General features: G+C 44.9%; 1 protein-coding gene across 1 annotated transcript in view; it reads right to left on the reverse strand.

Annotated features, from left to right (window-relative positions):
* COL4A1 (collagen type IV alpha 1 chain) overlaps positions 1-21933 on the reverse strand; it is a 152585-nt gene that overhangs the window by 87969 nt on the left and 42683 nt on the right. Inside the window, exon 2 of the mRNA XM_045377065.3 lies at positions 3550-3609. Coding sequence (XP_045233000.2) covers positions 3550-3609 — 60 coding nt within the window. The remainder of the gene's footprint in view (positions 1-3549; positions 3610-21933) is intronic.

Raw genomic sequence — 21933 nt, forward strand, 5'->3', positions numbered from 1 at the left:
TTCCAAATTTCTAAGGCTGTGACATTCTGACCCAGCTTGGTCACTTCAGCCGCATCTGAGCTGTGCCTCCTACTGTCCTGTTTTAACAACCAATCAAAATCAATTTAATGTGTAGACATTTGGAAGTATTAAAATAATTTCTATGAGGATAGAAGGCGTTCAGTTGCAGCTCATCAGCAGACCAGTGCTTTAAACTAGTAGATTTGCATTCCATTATTCCAACCCCTTTAGTCATTTTGTTTTCACACTTGGTCGGCATTTCTAGGGCTGGGACTCTCTGAAAGTGGGTGGAAGGTGGTGGCCACTCAGGAGGATCCATTTCTTCTCCTGACCTGCCAGCCTAGAGCACATTTCTTTCTTGGCTGACTTTGGGATGAGAGAAGGGGAACCAGCTCTGAAACTCTATCTCAGTGAAGCCTGAGGCATTTCACATCATTAAATTGATTATTTTAACAGGGCTTCCAAGACAATAAGGGGAAGTTTAAAATTTCCTCTGTCAGTGGGAGGAAGGGCTCTTCCCCCTTCTCAATGCTGTGTGAACCATAGGACCTGAAATGTTTATGCTCAAGATGAGAAAAAAATAGACCTTCTCTATTTTTGTTAAAATGATATAATACTAAACCATTCAGCTATTGTCCTAGGCCTAGATTTCAAGAGGCCTTCTGAACCCATTCAATCGTCATTGCCTTTTAAGTCACAAATTCAGAATGGTCTAAGGTAGAGCTTGCTAGCATTTTATTTTAAATGTTCTTTACAGAATTAAAAAAATTTTTTTTTAAACAGTAAGAACCCCAAAGTTGGTAATGGAGAAGTAGGAGTGTAGAGGAGCAGATCAGGCTAAAAAAAGTCCTGGAGGTGCTGGGCTCCCTGGCCTGGGTCCCTTGGTGGGAAACCTGGCTAAGGCCACACAAGGAGAAGAGCAGGATCCTGCTCCTTCCATCCCAGTCCCGGCCTGGACTCTGCTGACTCCCAGTGTCAAGGCTAAAGCTGGCCCCTGTAGGAAGCTGGCATGGAACCTCCCTCGGGACACAACTTCCATATGGCCCCACAACTTCTCCGCCTTCCTGTCCTAAGCAGGGGGCAGGCCCCACACAGGCTCCAAGCCAGGACAGGCACAGACCTCGCCTGGGCGGAGGGGGCCGCCCCCAGCAAGGGCTCCTCCTCGGGCAATGTTGAGATAAAATGTTGGAAGCCCCTTTCCTTCAGGCCAGGTGCTGGACACCGCCTTCCTTGCCTCCCCCACACACACGTAGCCCACTCAGAGTGGAAGCGGCTTGGCGCTGAGGGGTGTTACCAGGTTGTGGAGATGTCAGTTGACAGGTAGGGAAGGCTGCACCCTATGATTCTCCCTTGTCATGTCTTGATGAGTGGATTTTTGGGAAAAACTGAAATAAATTAGGCTAAAAAAATTACAAGTTTTTCGGATTTTGGTTCTGAGTTAGAGCCTCACTCTGTTGCCTAGGCTAGAGTGCAATGGCGCGTTCTTGGTTCACTGCAACCTCGGCCTCCTGAGTTCAAGCTATTCTCCTGTCTCAACCTCCTGAGTAGCTGGAACTAAAGGCGTGAGCAACCACGCCGGGCTAATTTTTGTACTTTTAGTAGAGACTGAGTTTTGCCATGTTGGCCAGGGTGGTCTCAAACTCCTATCTTCCGGTGATCCTCCTGCCTCAGCCTCCCAAACTGCTAGGATTACAGGCATGAGCCACCATGCCTGGCCTAAAAAATATACACAAGTTTATAGATGTGGATAGAATAAGAAAGTCTGCAAAGCTCCAGAGCCGAGGAAGGGCCACCAAGGCCTGCTGGCTGGACAGAAGTAAATGGAAATGGAGGTGGACATCAACCCTCCTTTCCCTAGGAGGGAGCAGGGCCAACTTGGCTGCAGCCCTGATGCTTTCAAAGGCACATGGAAAACAGAGTAATCATGATATAGGCCTTAACTTCGTCTTTGTAGGTAGCCCAGAGCTCTCCATTGTATAATTTTAAGGACATTTTTATGAGTTTGGTGAGCTCACATGTATATTTCAAGTTAGGTTTTTAACAAAATGTCTGTGGCATGAGAAACACTTGCCTCTACTTTAAAATAACTTTTTCTTTTTTTTTTTTTTTCAGATGGAGTCTCGCTCTATCGCCCAGGCTGGAGTGCAGTGGCCGGATCTCAGCTCACTGCAAGCTCCGCCTCCCGGGTTTAGCCATTCTCCTGCCTCAGCCTCCCAAGTAGCTGGGACTACAGGCGCCCGCCACCTCGCCCGGCTAGTTTTTTGTATTTTTTAGTAGAGACGGGGTTTCACCGTGTTAGCCAGGATGGTCTCGATCTCCTGACCTCGTGATCTGCCCGTCTCGGCCTCCCAAAGTGCTGGGATTACAGACTTGAGCCACCACGCCCGGCCTAAAATAACTCTTGAACATGCATACTGGAAACCACTAGAAACAATTCCAAAGTAAGAGAACAAACAGAGCATGAAGATAAATTAGAGTTGATAAGAAAAGATGTGATACTTTCCTTACATACTCCATTCATTCAAAAACCATCCAGGTGACACTACTGCCACCAACTATCAGGCATATTTTTTAAAATAATAATGTTGGCATTTCAGCAAACAGCCAAAAAGAAACCACAGAATTGTCTGTAAACTAGAATTTGCTGAATTTCAAAAGCATCAGTCTGTGGTCCCATAAAATCTCTGGCATCCCAGGGAGGGAAGTAAGAATTCACACGCTGGCCAGAATGACACCTTCAGTTTTCTGGAAACAGTATCCCACAGAGCACACTCCATTCTACAGGGTCCCAACCTGCTGCGCGCACCTGCACCAGAGGCCAAGTGGCTTAAGGTGGTGGTGTTTCCTCACGGCCACACCTGGTTTCCACGGTGACCCACAGATGGTACCAGGACGCTGCACTGTTCCCTGAATAAAAAACAGGCAGGCACCCTCTTTCCGACCAACTGAAATGCACACATTCAACTCGCCTTCCAGAGAAACTTATCTTTATCTGGAGCCCTGATTCTTAAATGAGAGGGAGGGGAAGAGTCTGCTTGGAAATATATTTTAATTTTACATTTGGGAAACACTAAGTTTCTCAAGCAATATTTTTATAAATAAATCTAGACAAGCGTGTGATGGATTAAAAGATGGTTTAAAAATACTAATTTGAAGAGAAGGCCCTCAAGTAAAATAGGACATCGTTCTTTTTCTGGAAAAATGCTAAAGTTAGTTCTTACACATCAATTCCAAAAAGTACAATAGATTCAACAGATTTTCTGCCAATATACTTGCTACTCTTAGAGTCAAAAAGGAAAATAAACCAAATATCTTTTTCTACGTTAATTGCCACATACTGTTACATTCTTTGGAGAATAGCTATTATAATAATATTACTACTCAGAAGTAATGTCAAGCCTGGTTGGGCTTCATTTGTATTGCTCTGGGGAAATTATCAAAACAGTAATCAGGCTTTCACCTGAATTGCTGATTATTTGGTTACTGTTAGTGTAGTACTTACTGTCCAATTCAAAAAGAAATGTTGTGATTTAAATTTTGGCAACTCACCTTTTGTCCCTTCACTCCATGGCAGTCACATTTGCCACAGCCAGAGCCAGCACAGCCACCCTGGAAGGAAGAGAAAACATCTTTAAATAGAAGAACACTTTCAAAGCGAGGCTGATATAAAAATGGAGATGGTTCTGGCATCCTGACTTGCTTATAAGCGAAGCCCGCCCTGTCCTTCGGACACAGTCTTATCTGCACTGGTTTTCATGGGGCCATCATGCAGTTCCACTTAGGGTGCAGATCCCCAGCCCAAATAGACAAAACAAAGATCCTTGAGTAGAACAAATCAAAGTGTTACACAGTCCAAAGAGTGAACAATGTCACCTATACACTTTGTCCTTTGTTAATTTCTATTTGAAGTTGGCTCCCTCGGGGATTAGTTTAACAGGGCACCACCCCTATTTGCAAAGCTACCAAAATGTCCATCCTTCTTATTTAGAGGTGTCAGACCTAAGACCATGGGAGGCTGAGAGCTTCCAATGGCGTGGTCCCAAGGGCACACGGGCATGCAAAAAAAGTTTGTACAGAAAGAATAAAGGAATAAAGGAATGAGCTGATTTTTAAGCCCAAATCCTAAAGAACTCCTTTTTGAATTCAATTAAAGCTTGAATGTCCCATTAAAGAACAGTCAACAACAAAATATTCTTGTAGTTCACTTTTTTTTTTTAGACAAAGTGTTGCTTTTGTTGCCCAGGCTGGAGTGCAATGGCGTGATCTCGGCTCACTGCAACCTCCACCTCCCGGGTTCAAGTGATTCTCCTTCCTCAGCATCCCAAGTAGCTGGTAGTACAGGCACCCGCCACCACACCCAGCTAACTTTTTGTATTTTTAGTAGAGACGGTGTTTCATCATGTTGACCAGGCTGGTCTCAAACTCCTGACCTCAGGTGATCCACCCGCCTCAGTCTCCCAAAGCGCTGGGATTATAGGCATGAGCCACAGTGCCCAGCCTGTAGTTCACTTCTAACATAAAATTTAATGTTAAAAATGCAAGGACACGAATCCAAGCATGTGATAAAAGCTGGAGAGGAAGCGAGCTACCATGTGTTCAAACACCTATCAGGTGCCACGCACAGTCAGCTATCGTCCTATTTAATGATCATAACAATCATTTCAAGATGGGTAGTGCCATCCCCATTTACAGATGTGGAAACTGAATTAGAAGGTTTATTATAACATGCTAGAACAAAGTGGAAATTAGAACCTAACTTCAACTTCCATTATGTAAAACTGCCATCACATGAAAAGACAGAAATATGTCGGTACATACACGCATTTGCAATTTCCTTAGAAGAATCCCAGTTTTAAACCATGACAGACACAGGTATTGTGGACGGAATGTAAAGAGGTATGAGATGAATAATCGGGTTAATAAGCTTTATTAGAGGCTCTAAGTCTGATATAAAATGTTTACTTATATTCCACTTCAGGTGATTGTCATTTCCTGAAAACAAAATCTTGCCACTAATAGTATTGTGATCATGCAAAGTGTATATTTTTAACAACATATCCAAGCCTCAGCTGCATTGCCATGGAGACGTCTGCATAAAACAATCACATCTGGAGATATTTATTTTGTAAAGCTAAATCTGAACAAGTGCCTCCAAGACAGTAAGCTGTTCTCAATTTTATATTTTGGAAAAGGGAACAGCTGACAACAGTCCAAGCAAACTCCAGAGATGATGGGTCTGTGTTTTTCTCTGACTCACATTTTAGGCCATTTTCAGCCTACACTCTCATAACCTCCTAACATTTTAAATCAATCCATGTGCACAGATTTGCTTCATAATCTGGGTTGTGGTGACCACTGGGAGGCATCCAAAGAGATGAGGCGAAAAATCTGTAACCTGTGCTCCAGGACGTTCTTCCAAAATGGACAAATACGAGTACTGAGAGACCTCACCAGAGGCACCTAACTCAGCCAGCACTGCCATGTGCCTAATCCCCAGGTGAGGGTCACCTGCTCCCTACCTGGCTCCTGCAAAAAGCTGACTGCATGTCTCTACTGTCAGGCTTATCACGTTTCTCCTTGTTTACTCCTGTGTCTCCGCGGCACCCCCTGAGGGCTTCGGGGGCAGCCCTACCTGCAGCTCACACCGGGCTCCCGGCTCCCGTAGCACTGAGCCTGATGTGAGCTGTGTTTCATCTAAGATGACATCAACTGTAAAACCCATACTAAGAAATAAAGAATGGCACTAATTAAACAATGACACATTATCAGTTGTTAGATCTATCCCAATTTCAGAGTTGTTAAAACATCAATAAATGCACATCTTAGAATTGATGAAATCAGGACCCAATTACAGTTGTATTCTTGGTGCTGTTACTGGTGTTGCCCATGTAAGCAACCTTAAATAACAACTGTAGATGGAAATCCAGTGGCACCGCACACCTCAACTCACGGTGCATTCATGCACAACTGCGCTGTGCAACAAAGCCCCAAACAGGGAACTCGGCAATGATTGCCTGACTGCTGCACATCACAGAGTAGCCAGGGAAGAGCCGGAGACTCTGGGGAGTGCGCTGGCACCTGGCACCTGGCACCTGGAGCTGTCCGGACCAGCTATTCCATCACCAGGTCATCTCCAAGTCCCTGGGGTTCCAGGACAGCCTCTTTGCTGGGATTATGCTACTGCCTACAACCTGTTTGCGTTTGAGCCAAGTTCAGAAACACGTCTCTGTTCTTTAAACTCTGCTGTGTTTCATCCCCCTCTTACAGATATCAAAAGGAAAACCCACCAGGCTAAGTCTCATGTATCTGCTGAGTCCATTTAGGAAATGTCCAGCAGTCATCTGGGCTTAGCTGGCAGAAACTCAACACCAGCCTGAAGCAGTGTGGATTTTCGACTTGTGAGTCAATTGCTGCTTTCTGGGAGAGAGCAGATTAAGCAGGGATTCAAGGGATTGAAGCTGAACATGGCTATGTGGTGATCTGGAGTTTTCCGAAACGTTGATAAAATCTCAGAAGCTCATCTTTCTGCAGTTTGAGGGAGGTTATAAAAATGAATTTCCTGGAACTGTGCCCTTAAGCCATCCGTGAATGCCTCCATTGCCTGGGACTGCAAGTAAGAGGCTGCAGGGCTGTGACTGTGGACACTGGGGTCAAGAAGCTTCTTGTGCTTTTGGTACAGAAATACCCCTGGCAGGTGCCGGTGACAGGCGGGTGGGTAGTTTCACCCTGGGGACCACTTCAGGTACTAACGAACACTGAGGAAAATCAGAGATGAGAAAGGGCTGACCCCCGACCCCTGGCTTCCCCCACCACCTTACACTTTTTCATAAGCAAGTATTTTTTTTTAATCCCAGACCAAAAACAGGTATGGCTTTATTTGTGTAGGGAACTTTATTATCAATTCTGGCCCCAGAAGGCAATTCTAAAAAATGGATCATTCCAGAAATACCTAAATTAGGGTCAACTTTTCAGAACAAAAGATGTCTAAGACCACGATTTTTGTGTCACATTCTGGGTGGTCTAGCATTTTATGTAAATGGTTTTGTTCAAAACAAAAGAAAACAAACAAACAAAAAAAACTAGCCTTTAGAATGACAAGAATGACAAATATCCTAAGATGTATGTTTACTTGGTTAAATAAAATCTGTTTTGAAATATCACTATTCTGGTCCTTTCTGTTATATAAGGGCCTGTGCTGGGTTTCAACCTGGCATATCAAGGTATTTTAGCTGCAAATCAAGGGTTCACTGTTAAAAAGAAAAAAAAAAGTACAAAAGATGACCTGAGTACCCCTTTCACTCAGGTGTGAATCAAAATAAAAGCCTTAAGTAATGCAAGTCTTAATTCTCTGTTGTAAATTACTATGTTTAAAAGGGGTACATAAATAATGCAGGTTACCCAGGTTCACAATTACACTGGTGACCTGACATGTGAAAAGCGATGTCACCATTTCATCATTTCCTGAGGAATTACATCTTGTATCTGGACTCCCAGAAAAATCTAAAGCTATAAACAGACTGGTGGACTCCACCGGCCCCCTGATGGCTGCACATCTCAGGGCCTTTATGAGGGCTCTGCATTCTCCCCATGTCTGGATGACCCCACAGATGAGTTCCCATCCCATCTGTTTCAGATTCTAGAACGGGAATAACTGGAACATTCTGTGCGGTACTCGTCCTCTTCCTGGTTTTCCCCTCATTGATGTTCTCGGGTCAATGAGTTCCAAGTTCCTGGAGCAATGCCTGTGTTGTCTGCCTGTGAGGCACACACTTAACCCAAATGGTCATGATGACGAAAGTCGGTCACGAAGGCAGTCTCCACTTGGAAGACGGGGAATATGGCTGGGAGTTCTCAAAGGAAAGAAAGGTGAGGGTCTCGGTCTCTCTTATAGAAGTAGAACAGCCACGGACAACAGCAACACAGGTACCCCAGACCAATGCAGAAGAAAAGGATCCCAGAAAGCTCTTGGAGTTGGGGGTGAATTTATTATTTATGCTCCTAAAACTGTAGACAAACTTCATGAAAACCAAGTCACTTTTGAAAGTCCTGTTAGCCTCTTCCCCGTAGATCATGTGGCCTACAGAGTATAAGAAGTTATCTCTAAATGGAAGCTGAACTGAATTAACTGTGTTTGAAACAGAAAAGAAAGTAATAATAATAGTCCCCAATGGACTCTTGTCAGACACACACACGCATGCATAACTCCAATAGCAGAGATCAACCTTAAACGAAAATAAAAAATACAATATGAAAGGAATGCAAAGGTACTACAAAGTAATCCCTAAACCAAATATCTTTTATATTCTCTGAAAGTCTCTTAAACTTTTCAGGATATGTTAAAATAATTAATGCTGTGAAACTTTTCTTTCATGCTCAATTAAGATATTCAGAGATCTACCATCAGTATTAATGTTATAAAGTATATTAAGTTCTTAAAATACACAAAGATTTTACAATACGCAGTGCGAGTGCCAAAGAAGAAAGGGGAGGAAGAGAAGTCAATGATTTTAATATGAAATAAAGCCTATTTCTGGTTTTCTCGGATCTATAGACCAAGAGGGCGCTCTTCTCAAGATTAAAGTGAATTCCATTCGAGAGGATGCAAAAAGAGGAAAGCTCACTCACTCTGTTAGGAGGATGCCTTTTTAACTGAACTGAAGAACTCCAGCTGCTATGCTACTGGTGTGTGTGTGTGTGTGTGTGTGTGTGTGTGTGTGTGTGTGGCAGAGAGAGACAGGGAGGGAGGGGAGAAGGGTGCAGTGTTATACAATTTAACTAGGACATGTCTTCTGATGAAGGCATATTTGGAATGAGTTAAACAGGATGAAGTCTTCAATTTTCTGATTTTTTTCCTGCTTTTGATGGAAGATAGACCTTTAACATCACAGCTTTAACAATTTTTATGTGTTTCACATCCCACCAAATAGGGACATGTGGAGATCTGCCAAGTCTAAACAGCTTATCTTTCAAATTCTTTCTCACATTCCCTATGCTGTGCAAAATGTCAAAATACTTTCCTGGTGATACTGCCGTCCAGGGCTCTTCCTGGTTGCAGCACTTCCTCAGGGAGTCTTTTAAATAATTACCTACCCGACTAAATCAATGTATGGAGACCAGAGACTGTATCTTAGGGCTACTCGGGCAGAATTAAAAGTGCGCAGCAGGTGCGGGCCCCACACACTCCCGGGGGGACTGCAAGCGGAACATTCCCAACCCCCCTGGAAGCCACTTGGCAGCCCCTGCTGAAGCTGAGCCCCGGCCCCGGCTCCTTCCCCGAAATTCCACTCCCAGGGATAAGCCCCACGGCCACACAGCAGGGACGCACTGGTACATTTCTACAACTGAGGCAACTTGGGCAAAACCCCATTGACCCTTATCACGTGCTGCCGGGATCTGATCTTTTCAATTCTAAAACAAAGTCTCGCTCTGTCGCGCAGGCTGGAGGGCAGTGGCATGATCTCAGCTCACTGCAACCTCTGCCTCCTGGGTTCAAGCCATTCTCCTGCCTCAGCCTCCTAAGTAGCTGGGGCTACAGGCGCAGGCCACCATGCCAGGCTAATTTTTTGTATTTTTAGTAGAGACAGGGTTTCGCCATGTTGGCCAGGCTAGTCTCGAACTCCTGGCCTCAAGTGATCCACATGCCTCAGCCTCCCAATATCCTGGGATTACAGGTGTGAGCCACCGCACCCGGCCTCAATTCTATTACTTTAAATACCACTTCATTCACACACACACAAAATGCTGGTGTGGTGAGTAAAAGATAACCACACAGATGAACCAGGCACTCACACTTTTGTCGGATAGTGAAACCTCACAGACTGTATATGGAGAACGGACTTCCTAGCTTCTGTCCTGTTGGCCTGTGCTGCTTGTGTCACGCTTGTTTTAACCGTTGTGGCTGTGAGGTTCTGCGAAATGGCTCTTTCCATCTCCATGGACCCCCAGGGCCCAGGAATGCCCTAAAAAAGAACCTTAAAACTTCTCCAAAGAGAGCACACTCTGATGATCCCATCATATTAAGTTTAAGAACAGGGGCCTCTATCTGTGGGGAAAGAAGTCAGAATTGTGATGCCCTTCTGGGGGGAGGGGGTGGCAAAGGTGGGGACAAGGGAGGTTTCTAGGGTGCAGGAAACATTCCCTGCTTGTTGCAGGCAGTGACTACATGGGTGTATACATGGGTAAAAACTCATCGAGTCGTGCACTTGTGATTTTTGCACTTTGTTGTATTTCAATAAAATTAGAGAAAAAGGGACATGCCCAAGCCTGTTCACAGCAGCAGTATCCACAACTGCCCCAGCTGGAAACAGGTCAAGGGACTGAGAAACGATGGTGTATATTCACGGAAGGGAGTCCCCAGCCACACCGGGGCAGGCCAGCTACAGCACCCGGAGCAAGCTGAACCCAGGCACAAAAGGAGACAAACGGGTGACTCCATTCCTATAAAAGTCAAAGCCTAACAAGATGACGTTGGATCCTGGTTACTCTTGAGGGCTAATGACTAGAGGAGGACCCCAGGGGACTTCGTGCCTTCTGGTAATGTTCTGGTTCGCAGTCTGGGTTCACTAGTACGTTCACCTTGGGGAAAATGCACTGAGTTGTACCCTTCGCCTTCGATATGTTTCTGTAAGTTTCTAAACTTCAATAAAAGTTAGCTCCCCAAAAAAGTGTCCATGGCATTTAAAAATTGCTAATAGGCCAAATGTTGTAGTACAAATAATGATTTCTTAAAAGCTTACATTGGCACAACATTTTTCAACTTCCAAAAATATATTTAGTATTGTGGTTTTAAAGGTAACATTAACTTTTCTCCCGTATTCTCACAGAACTCAAAATCAATGTGCTTTCATCTACATTTGTTTTATTATCATCATCATTTTGTTTTGACTAACGTAAGATAGATGTGACCCCAAAGATGTGAAAATAATTCTTCAGCATTAACTCCCTTGAAAGGACAATTTAGTTAAATAAAATAATATTTCGGTTCCATTTAGTAATGGAACACACAGAAACAAAATAGTCCTTACTACTGTTGAGAGTTACACAATATTTCTGCCCTAATTTGAAAACAAGAGTTGATACATTCTCGGCAAAAAGAAAAAAAAAAAAAGCACAAAAAATGTGAGAAACAGTGAATTTCTAATATGTAACATGCCTCTGTGCTGTAGCATGACTAAGATTTGTACGTGTGAGGTACGCGCTCTATTCTGCTTCTCATCAGAGACTGAGTTTGCAGAGAAAAAGGCTCCCAAGAAACCACACGTCTCGAGGAAATGAGGGTGCTTTCTTGGCTTCACTTAGGATCAACATGTGACTGCAGTTCTGGTCTCATTTTCCCCGTCAGACAATTCTGCTGACTAATTGTTCACTTCTTTTCTTCCCTTTCTCCCACTAAACGGGGGTGGACATTAAATGTTCTTGCCTGGGGAATAGGATGGCCTGGAGGGAATGACCATGAAGGCCAGCACTTCACCTTGAGGTCATTGGTCTTTGTCCAGCTGCAAGCAGATGTGATTACGATTAGACTATGGGTCAGTGGTTCCTCGGATGGCTGTGTGTGAAATGAGTTGGTGGGCTTTGTATGTGTCCGCTGGGACCCAAGGGTGGAAACTCTGTTGGGAGGAATGACCTGGGACGAGCCCTCCCGTGCTTGTGAGTCACTGGCCTGACGTACTAGCACAGTGGGGCAAGGCCAGCGCGGCCCCAGCATCCGGGTCCCACGGAGCCCCTCCCAAACCAAGTGTCGGCTCCAGGCAAATGTGTAGACTTGAGAGACACTTTGTTCTCTCAATGAAGCTCAAACTCCCGGAGGAGAAATCTCCCACCCACAGAGCTGTCACTCTTATAGCTACTCTTCCCAGTTCCCTGGATTCTTTTCCCACCAGCCCTGCTCCCATCCTTTGTAACTTTCATCTTTAGCCCCTCCATTCCACCAATGCCTATTTTACAGGCACCCTTTGAAGAACAGCAGATTTTACCCAGCCAGGCATGAAAAAAGATGCTGGATGATTTCTTCCAGCTTTGGAGAACTGTGCAGCTCCCGGCTATGCTGAAGGGCAGGAAGTTCTTCCAGCTATCCCCGGTTTTCATCCTCCATGGCCCACTCCTTCCACACCCTGGTGCCACCCCGGCCTACACCAGCCATGCGGGCTTCTGCCTTCACTTTCAACATCTGACTCCCAAGCCCAGTGCACGCAAGACAGCCCCAAGGCCCCATGCCCAAGACTAGGGTGAGCGGGTGGGTCAGGGGCAGCACCAGCAGGCCTGTGCCAGGCACTCCTTCACAGGTCCTGGCAGTGCCCAGTCATATTCATCTTTTTCTTAACAGGTGGTGAGATTTACCTCCCATCTACTGCACGCCTGCATGGGCCAGGCACCCCCCGTTGCTAAGAATACAGAGCTGAGTGTGCGAGCCAGCCGGATAAGGAAAAGTGAAATTACAATACAACATGGGCTGCAAGGGAGTTGAGCAGAGACCCACAGGCAGGCCAGAGGGGGACTCAGGGACCCCCAAAGTAGGGCGCACTTCAGCCGAGTTGTGAAAAGTCAGGGCTGTTCACCTAGGAAGAACCCAGCATGAGGGAAAGACGGCGAGAACAGGCTGCCAGGCAGGCACAGGTGCGAGCCGGTACAGAATTAAGGCAGCACATTCCCGAGGCAGACAGGAGTTTAACTTTTGAGATCCTGGCCGCACAGCCTGATAGCATAAAGACCTTGAACCCATGCCTGACTTACAGCAGAGGCACAGTCTTCTCCGCCTTAATTCTCCTTAGTCCCAGTAGCACTGACTCTGATAAAGGAGTCTGTAATCGCTATCTGGAAAGGGACAACACATTTACGGGAAGACTTACAGAAATTCCAACAACTGGATGGAAGTGTCTTCTTTATTAATTCCTCATCATAAATAAATTACTTTTTTTTTTTTTTAGGTGGAGTCTCGCTCTGTTGACCAGGCTGGAGTGCTGTGGCGTGATCTTAGCTCACTGCAACCTCCCCCTCCCGGGTTCAGGCAATTCTCCTGTCTCAGCCTCCCAGGTAGCTGGGATTACAGGTGCCTGCCACCACGCCCGGCTGATTTTTCTATTTTTAGTAGAGACGTGGTTTTGCCATGTTGACCAGGCTGGTCTCGAACACCTGACCTCAGCTGATCCACCCACCTCAGCCTCCCAAAGCGATTACAGGCGTGAGCCACCACTCCCAGCCAAATAAATTACATTTTAATCTATTCCATCTACAATCTCCAAATTTATAATAACATTTAATTTTAAAGCATGTTTCTGTACATATGTATATATGTACTTTATATATAATATATAACTATATGTATACATATATGTGTGTATGTATATATATATATAAAAACTATCATGTGTTGTCTTCATGCCCATCAACATGATTAACTGGAGTTGGAGAAGGTTTGTAAAATAAATGCACTACAGGTTGAATATTCCAAACCCCAAAATCCAAAATCCAAAATATAAAACTTTTTGAGCATCGATGTGATACCACCCATGGAAAACTCCATGCCCTCTGACCCCACCCACAACCTTTACGGCATTCAACCTTCAGAAGAACTCCTAACTGGGTCTAGATTTGAAACCAGAGGATCACTTAGCCAACAGCTGCTGTCTGTCCCTCTGTGGTCCAGGAAGTGCACTGCATATTGTCACATTAAGCAAGAAATTCCAAAAAAATGGTCTGGCTTAATACCATGATCCATATGTTTACTGGACGGCTAGCAAGAGGGAGTACGCAGATAGTATTCCCATCAACAGAACTCTCTTTGAAGCATATCTTGAAGGCTCCACTTGCCCCTGGAAGTGATACACAGCACAGAAGCAAGAGGGTGGCTTTGCTCTGAGGAAGACACAGCAGCGCCCATGTTCTATTTATCCCACTGCGTTCCACCAGCTGACCCTTTAAGGAGCCTTACAGTTTGTAACACACTTTAAAAGGAAACATGAAAAGCCTAAGTGACTAGTGAAATATTTCAAGCATGACGGACATGCATCTCAAAAACAGAGTTTAGAAAAACCAGTGGTGGCAGTATTACCACTTTTCTTAAACAATTAAATATTTTAAATCATTGCTGATTTTGTGCTCATCTTCTCCCCCAGAAGAGTGACATCACTCATCTCTTCCAGTGGAGATGTGGAATGTAACCCAAGTTATATGACCTCCCGCCATTCTCTGTGTGTCCCCATCCTAAATAGATAAATTCCTCTTCTAAAAAGCAGACTTAGGTAAGTCCTCCTTTTCCACAGAACTGGGGAATATGCAACTGAACAGGCCTGCTACTCTTACTCACTTGGTAGCGATTTATTGAGCACTTACTATGTGCTTGCCACTGTACTTGCAATCTGGAGGGTAAAGGATGACTTAGACATGTGTTCTCAAGGAGCTTGCTGGCTAAGAGGAGAGAAGCTGTGGCCCCTACCATGCTAAGCCCATTACAAGGAAGGTGGTCAGAGAAGCCAGCAGGAGCACACTTCCCGGGGAGAAGGTCTGTGTGTCGGAAGAACAGCCCAGGTGTTGGCTTCAGCCCTGCACAGGGCTGCCTGAAGGCAAGAGTGCTGCAAGGACATGGGTGGGGCAGCTGCCTGTGACCACGAAAGGCCAAGTGGCTTCCACCTCATTTTCTAGCAGGCCTTGGGGAGGGTCTAAAGGTTTAGAGATGAGGGAGACCAATCCCATTCGCTGGATTTTGGTGACATTCATCTGTGAGACTTGTGTCAAGTGGATTAGCATGAGGAGGGAAGGGAAGTGAGGAGACTTGCAAGTCCTTGCCCTTGGGGATGGGAGCGAGAGCAGGGCAGCTGCGGGAAGGTAGGAGAAGAAGAGTGCAAGGGAGGGAGGCAGGTCATGGCTCAAGGACCAATTCAGTGTCATGGGGGGAAGACAGGAGGTTTCCTAGTGAGGACCACCGAAAGGATGGTGATGCCAGCAGGAACAGGGGGAAAGGAGGGAAAGGAAGGGAAGGGGGATGGCAGGAAGGGAGGGGGAAGGAGGCAAAGGAAAGAAAAGACTGTGACAGACCTTATCTTATGACAGGAGAAGGTAATAGGTCTCATTTTCTTGACTGATAATTTTACTGTCAATTAGACAAATTTTATGTGAAGATTTTTATTCTACGAATCAAGCTGTATATCTCATGTTCTTCTTATCTATTAAATCTTACCTAACTTTTTTTAAATCGTATCTAACATCTCAGCCTCCTCCCCATGAAATCTCCAGCTAGAGACAGGACACCTAAATAAACCTGCGTGATGTTCAAGAATTGTCCTGGGCCCCATATGACAGGGTGAATAGGGCATGGCTTCTACCTTCTGGTATATTCTAGTCTAGGGGGAAAAACACATCAGAAAAACTAAATGACTCCACAGGATGACTGCAACAAAACTACAAGACGCTGGAGAAGGAAAAATGATTTGGGATGAGGATGATACCCGGGAGGAAGAGGAGAAGACAGCAGAGGAGGACGGCCACTTGTTGAGTGGTGCTGCCCTGTCAGGAACCAGCAGGCACTGTGAACGTGTGTCCTCGAGGGAGCAGGTGAACTGGACCTCAGAGCCCAGAACCACGGGAAGGATGTCAGTGCCCGGGAAAGCAACGGAGGAAATTCCAGAAAGAGAAAGCAAGGGAACCAAATATGGAGATGAGAACATGCACAGGGAGTTTGAGGAACACTGGGAAGTTTAAAGAGGGTTGAAGTCCTGGTGTATTTACAGGTGCAACTGGAAATGCAGAGGTCAGCCATGTGGTGAGGGGTTTGCATCCTTTCAAACCCAGCTATACTCTATTCATGCCCCAGGCCAGGGGGGTGTCCATCTAATACTTCCAGTAACAAGGATAGCAAATAGATATTCTTTCCTGTGGGGGAGAATCTAACCACACACTCACTATGCATTCAACAAATGCATTCTATTGATCAATTTAATATTACTTCCATTTCACAGATGGACTATTAAACGCTCTCTATGATAGCAATCATAGCTGTTCATCTCTTTTGTCAGACACCAGACATGTCTTTAAAAAACTTCATGTTTAGACTAATCCCAGCCAGCCAGAATGAAACTAAAGTGCAGTTTTCATAACTGCACTCACTTGCAAGCCACTTTTCAAAAATAAATCGAAGAATTTATACTATTTATAAATGACAGATTCTGAAATGCTGCTGCACAGCCCCCAAAACCCAAAGAAATCACTCTTTAAAACATCACCTTCTAAGGATAATATTATCTGATTTGTATCTTTAAAACCAGGTTTGCAAACTCAAACATGATGTAAATAGAAACTGCACGTAATAAACCCTACAGAATAATGAACATGTGGAAGAGATCCCACGTCAAACCCTCTCTGCATTTGACAAGTGGTCAGAGATCCATCCGGGAGACTTCCATGTAACATCCTTCCAAGGTCATGAGCAAATATGAGCAGAACAGCAACTAAAATCCTCCATAAGAATATGGAAGATAATGGCTGGTAAACCAAAAATGCTACTCTGCAAACCATAAATGCTACTTCCAAAGGACCTACCTAAAAGCACAAGTACCACATTTGTGGTTAAAGAAGAAAAAATGAGGTATACCACAGAGAACAGTTGAACTTCTGCTGGTCAAAGCCATGGTTTCTCAATGACATAGGCTGGTATGTGAACAGTGGCAGAGGGTGCCAGGAGCTCTCTCTCCAGGACCCTGTGAGACACTGTGGTCAACTGTACAAGGCCAGTGCGTGCGGAGGCCTCCTTTCCAAACCACGCTTCCCCACTATAACCCTGAGAGTGGAGTCTCACTCTTAAGACATGAAAACAGAGAATACGTAAATAGAGTTTACCGCACCGCTGAAACCAAATGGTTTAATTGACAAGCGTAATACTGTGTGGCTATAGCAATGTGCTACAACTTCAGAAACCATTGTCTTTTCCAAAGGAACCTAAGAAGAATATTTAGCAGCCTTAAGCCATTCATAATTTATTATAAAAATAAATAAGAAATACATAAACTATGGAAAATATAATTCGTTCCATGTCCCTGGTCCTTCAATTTGAATGAGTAATACACAAATAGCCCCCGTTTCTTTCTTTTCTCACTAACATTCTTTGAATACTTATTTTCCCATTGCCTACAGTGCATACAATACAACAAGGCTATGAATACAACAAGGCTATAAGATTTGTAGAAATAGAAATATGGTTCCTAAAGACAAAGTACTTGTAAGCACGTTAACATCTAGAAACTTCTAGAAAACCTTTTGCTACCACATACTGTGAAGCTTAATAAATGAGCAGCAGTTACGTGGAGCCAAAGCAAACCAGGCAGCACTCAAGAAAATATAATTTAAACTGGGTGTGATGGCTCACACCTGTAATCCCAGCACTTTGGGAGGCCGAGGTGTGCGGATCACGAGGTCAGGAGTTTGAAACCAGGCTGGCCAATATGGTGAAACCCCGTCCCTACTAAAAAAATACAAAAATTAGCCGGGCATGGTGGCGCACACCTATATATAGTCCCAGCTACTCGGGAGGCTGAGGCAGGAGAATCGCTTGAACCCAGGAGGCAGAGGTTGCAGTGAGCCAAGATTGTGCCACTGCACTCCAGCCTGGGCGACACAGTGAGACTTTGTCTCAATAAATATAAATAAATAAATAAATAATATAAAAATAAAATAAAATGTTAATGGTAATAAATATTTTGAATTTGAAAATGTATTTCCATCTATTTACACCAACTATGTGCCTCTTCTTTATTAAAAAATAGTCAATCTGGAATTGCCAGGTGATATAAATGATAATTTAGCAAATAAGGTAATAAACAATATTAACTTTTTGGTTGTTGCTTTGACTTCAATTTCAGTTTAACTAGAGCTTTTGGTAGTCTTACCATGCAAAGAAGCTGATACACTGTAGTTCCCACAATACATATAGTTTAAATCCTTAAATCGTTAAATATCTTCAAAAAATAAAGATTATGTTCAGCACAGTTTTAGTATTAGATGTCTTTAATTGCATTTCATAGCATTAAAAACGGAAAACACATGTATGATAGATAGATGCAGCCCTGGTCTGTCATCAAAGTATTTATTTAACCTGAGGATCTCATTAACCGGCAATCCTGAGCAACCCACGGGATCCTTCGCGGATGCAAAGACTTCAGATGACACAGGGCCGCCCGGCCCCTGGAGTGAGGCCCTTGGCTTCCAAAGTCATTTCTGACGCGTGTGCCCTTTGCTCAGTTTTCAGAACCACACTCAATGGTTTTTTTCCATCTTGTTAATTTGCACATTTTACCTTTATAAGGCAATACTCTCCAGACCTTGTTTTTTTCAAAGAACCACCATTTCCTCCTCTTCCTTCTAGCCTTAATTGTTTTATTTTTATTTTTTAGCTCATTGACCCTAATTAGGTGGTTCTAACTCACTCAGTCCAGTGACTAATTGCATGATTCACTCTCCAGTCAGGACATATTTATTCTAAACTTTGTGCAAATCTAAAACAAACTGAAAGTATTTCATTAACAATACTACTTAAAAAAAATTTTTTTAAGCGTGTCTACAAAATCTAGGCGGAGCAAAACACAAGATGGGAAATCTTATTTTAGCCTAAGGAGGTGAAGGTATCAATGTTGTCCATCTTTCCTTTCTGTTGTACTCTGCTGACTAGACAGGAAACTGGCTTAACACAAATTTTCCTTTTCAAAACCAGAGCGAATCTTTACTGAAACAATTCACTGTGCTGAGCTTACTGTCCAGTTTTTGGACTTTTTGGTTCATCAAAAACAAGCGAAACTAAAAGTGTATTGTTAAGAATGTGTTTGCAACATGATAAAATATTCTAATTTAAAATCGAAATGGGCCATTAAATTAATATAATTAATCAGAAATCAGATCAAGAAAGGAAGTGGGAGCTAAGTGCCACCTTCTCCTCTGGGCTCTGCATCTGTTCTTGTGCAAGAGTTGAATCTGTAGGTGGACTAGTCAGCTGACACACACGACACAGTAGGGCCACAGCCAAAATATCCACTTCCCAGACAGCTCTTTCTTCTTTATGTAATGGATGTAAAGCTGCATCCCCGTTACTCTGAAGGCTGCTGTGCATAGATCATGCTACCAGGCAACCTCATCTTACATGTCTCTCATTCACTGTGAAGTCAGGAGCCATTCTTCTATTTCATGCCACCTCTGCTCCATGCCACCTATATTGGTCTGTTCTCACGCTAAAAAAGACATACCCAAGACAGGATAATTTATAAAGAAAACAGATTTAATGAACTCATAGTTCCACATGGCTGGGGAGGCCTCACAATCATGGCAGAAGACAAAGGAAGAGCAAAGCCACATCTTACATGGCGGCAGGCTAGAGAGCTTGCACAGGGGAACTCCCATTTATAAAACCATCAGACCTCATGAGACTTATTCACTACCAGGAGAACAGTATGGGGGAGACTGCCCCCATGATTCAATTCTCTCCACCTGGCCCCGCCCTTAACACGTGGGGATTATTACAATTCAAGGCGAGATGTTGGGAGGGATACAGTGAAACCACATCGCACCATTACAGGCAACCTCTCCACACAGGACAGGCTTGTGACTTACTGACCTCATAGATCCCTAGTAGTCACAGCCAGCTAAAACCAAGTATCACCAAGGCAAGGGTGGTACAAAAGACCATCTCTGGCCCAAGGTTTCTAGAGATGAAGATGGAATGCATGCCTCTTGTGCTGATATACAGTACGACATTTTTTTCTGTTTACCGAGTACCGAGTTTCAGTTTTGCAAGAGGAAAAGAGTTCTGGAGGGGATGGTGGGGACGGTCACACAACAGTATGATTGTACTCACAGCTGGTGAACTCCACACTTAAAAATGGTCAAAGTGGTACATCTTAGGTTACATACATTTTACCACAATTTTAAAAATGTGAAAAAGATTTGTTCACCAATTCCATGAACTCCCCTTACAGCCCCAGTGTGGTCACAGCAGAGCTCACCACAGGAGACGACAAGAGGCAGCCGGCCCCCCCAGGAAGGGAGAATGGAGCCCCCACACACTGCCCTGGCGCAGGAAGCCCCCCGACCCATCACAACGTCACCCAGAAGGGACTGCCTTTGCTGGAATGTCACAGCCAAGCTATTGGCTCTTGGGCAATTTTGGATTCTCTGAAAACAGCTTTCGACGTTACTTCCTTTCCACCTCCTGGATTTGGGGGCCTGCTAGCTCACTGGTTCTCTGCTGCATTCTCCTGAAGTGCTACCGCTGCTTTGATTTGGGGAGCAAAAGCCCCAGTGCTGCTTCTGCGGCTTCCCAGCAGCCCAAGGACCCCTTAGCTTTTAGATCAAGTGGAGTTCCTCAAAATTTAAGGTTCAAATTACGGAAGATAAGAAGGAAGACACAGAAGCGATGGACTCCCCAGGTTCCATCCTCCTAGAGAGAACTCACATCGTGCTGTGCCCAGGGAACCACACCCAAGGGGAATTCTTCGTCATCTGGGGATTTACATCAGAGCTGAGGGTGCTTCCTGTGAGCTCCCCAGGCGGAGACAGTGCGGGAAGCGGCACAGGGGCAGGGGCGCTGCCAGACATCTCCTAAGGACGCTCTGCCTCCTCTGCCCACCCCGGGCCTGGTGCAGTGCCTGTCACATGTTCGTTCAGAGCTTCTGCGAGGCCAGAGCAGAGCCGGGACACCGGCTATCCCCCAGAGTGATAGCAAATGACTCATTTTGAGGCCAACACACAGTGGGTGCACAGGGCAGGTGGGGACCCTTCATCTAGCTGTGACCGGGCGGGAAGCTGGGAAATGCTGGGTCCTGTTTAAAGGGAATTCAGAAACATGCAGGAGGCCTGTGCTTCCACCTTAGGGTTTAACTGAGTGGAGTGTGGTTTCTTCAACGCCACATTAGAGGAGGAATGGAAAGAGGACCAGTGTTTTTGAGTACTCCGTGTGTGTGGCAGGAGCTTCAGAAACAGATTCCTGCTTAATGGTAACCGCACCCCGAGAGGTGGGTGTCATTGCCTGGGTCCCACAGGCAAGGACCGCGAGGTCAGCAAGGCCAAGAGCTCGTCCCGCACCTGCCCGCCAGCAAGGCGAGGCTGAGGCCGCCCAGGGCAGGACCCAGCGCTTTCGCCCTCCACCATCAGCCTTGCCACTATACAACATGCAAAACGCAGCTACTACTTCAAAATGCGCCTGCCCTCCCAGAGTAGTGGTAATTAAGCTGTCCAGCTGGAAGCTGATGTATATTTAGAGCAAATCAGAAGGCAACAGCATTTTCAGAAGTTCCTTTCATGTGCGTAACTTAAGTATGGGATTTTAAATCTTCTTATTGATCTTCCTCCCTCTTAATTCTACTTTTTATTTAGACAAAAATCACACAAAGATCAACAATCTCAGAGTGCTTTTCATCCCACATTCCTGCTACTGTACAAGAAGAGGAAGCATGGCCCAGGCTCTTAACCCCCAGGGTCCGGAGTTCATACAATGGGAAGGAAAGTGAAACAATACGTTTCAGGGAAACACGCATCTCCTGAGTCTGCCGCACTGATTAATCCTCCCTGCCTGGAATTTCCAGCTGTCCTGATCTGCTTCACTTCCACGTGTTCCCCAATGGGTCTATGTCTCCTTCATGATAACCTTCCAGTTTACGGCTGTATTTTAAAACCAGTATTTCATTTCAAGGGCTGCAAGGAGTCCATCAACACTTGTGCCCTAAAGGTGGCTGCTAGCACTGATCCCCCAAGGACCTCGTGAGCTTAGAGGAGCTCCTGAGTGTGTGGACCAGAGTTGGACACCATAAATTGTGAATGTGAACTTGGATCAAGTAAACCAAATTTCTCCAGAGCAGGCAGGTAGGTCTAGTTGGCTGAACCCCGTCCACTCTCCAAACATGCCTGGAAAACTCCCACGCAGCAGAAAGCAGTCAAGGAACTCTAAGCCAAGAATACACA

The sequence above is a fragment of the Macaca fascicularis genome, chromosome 17 (assembly GCF_037993035.2).
Source record: "Macaca fascicularis isolate 582-1 chromosome 17, T2T-MFA8v1.1".
NCBI classification, from domain to species: Eukaryota; Metazoa; Chordata; class Mammalia; order Primates; family Cercopithecidae; genus Macaca; species Macaca fascicularis.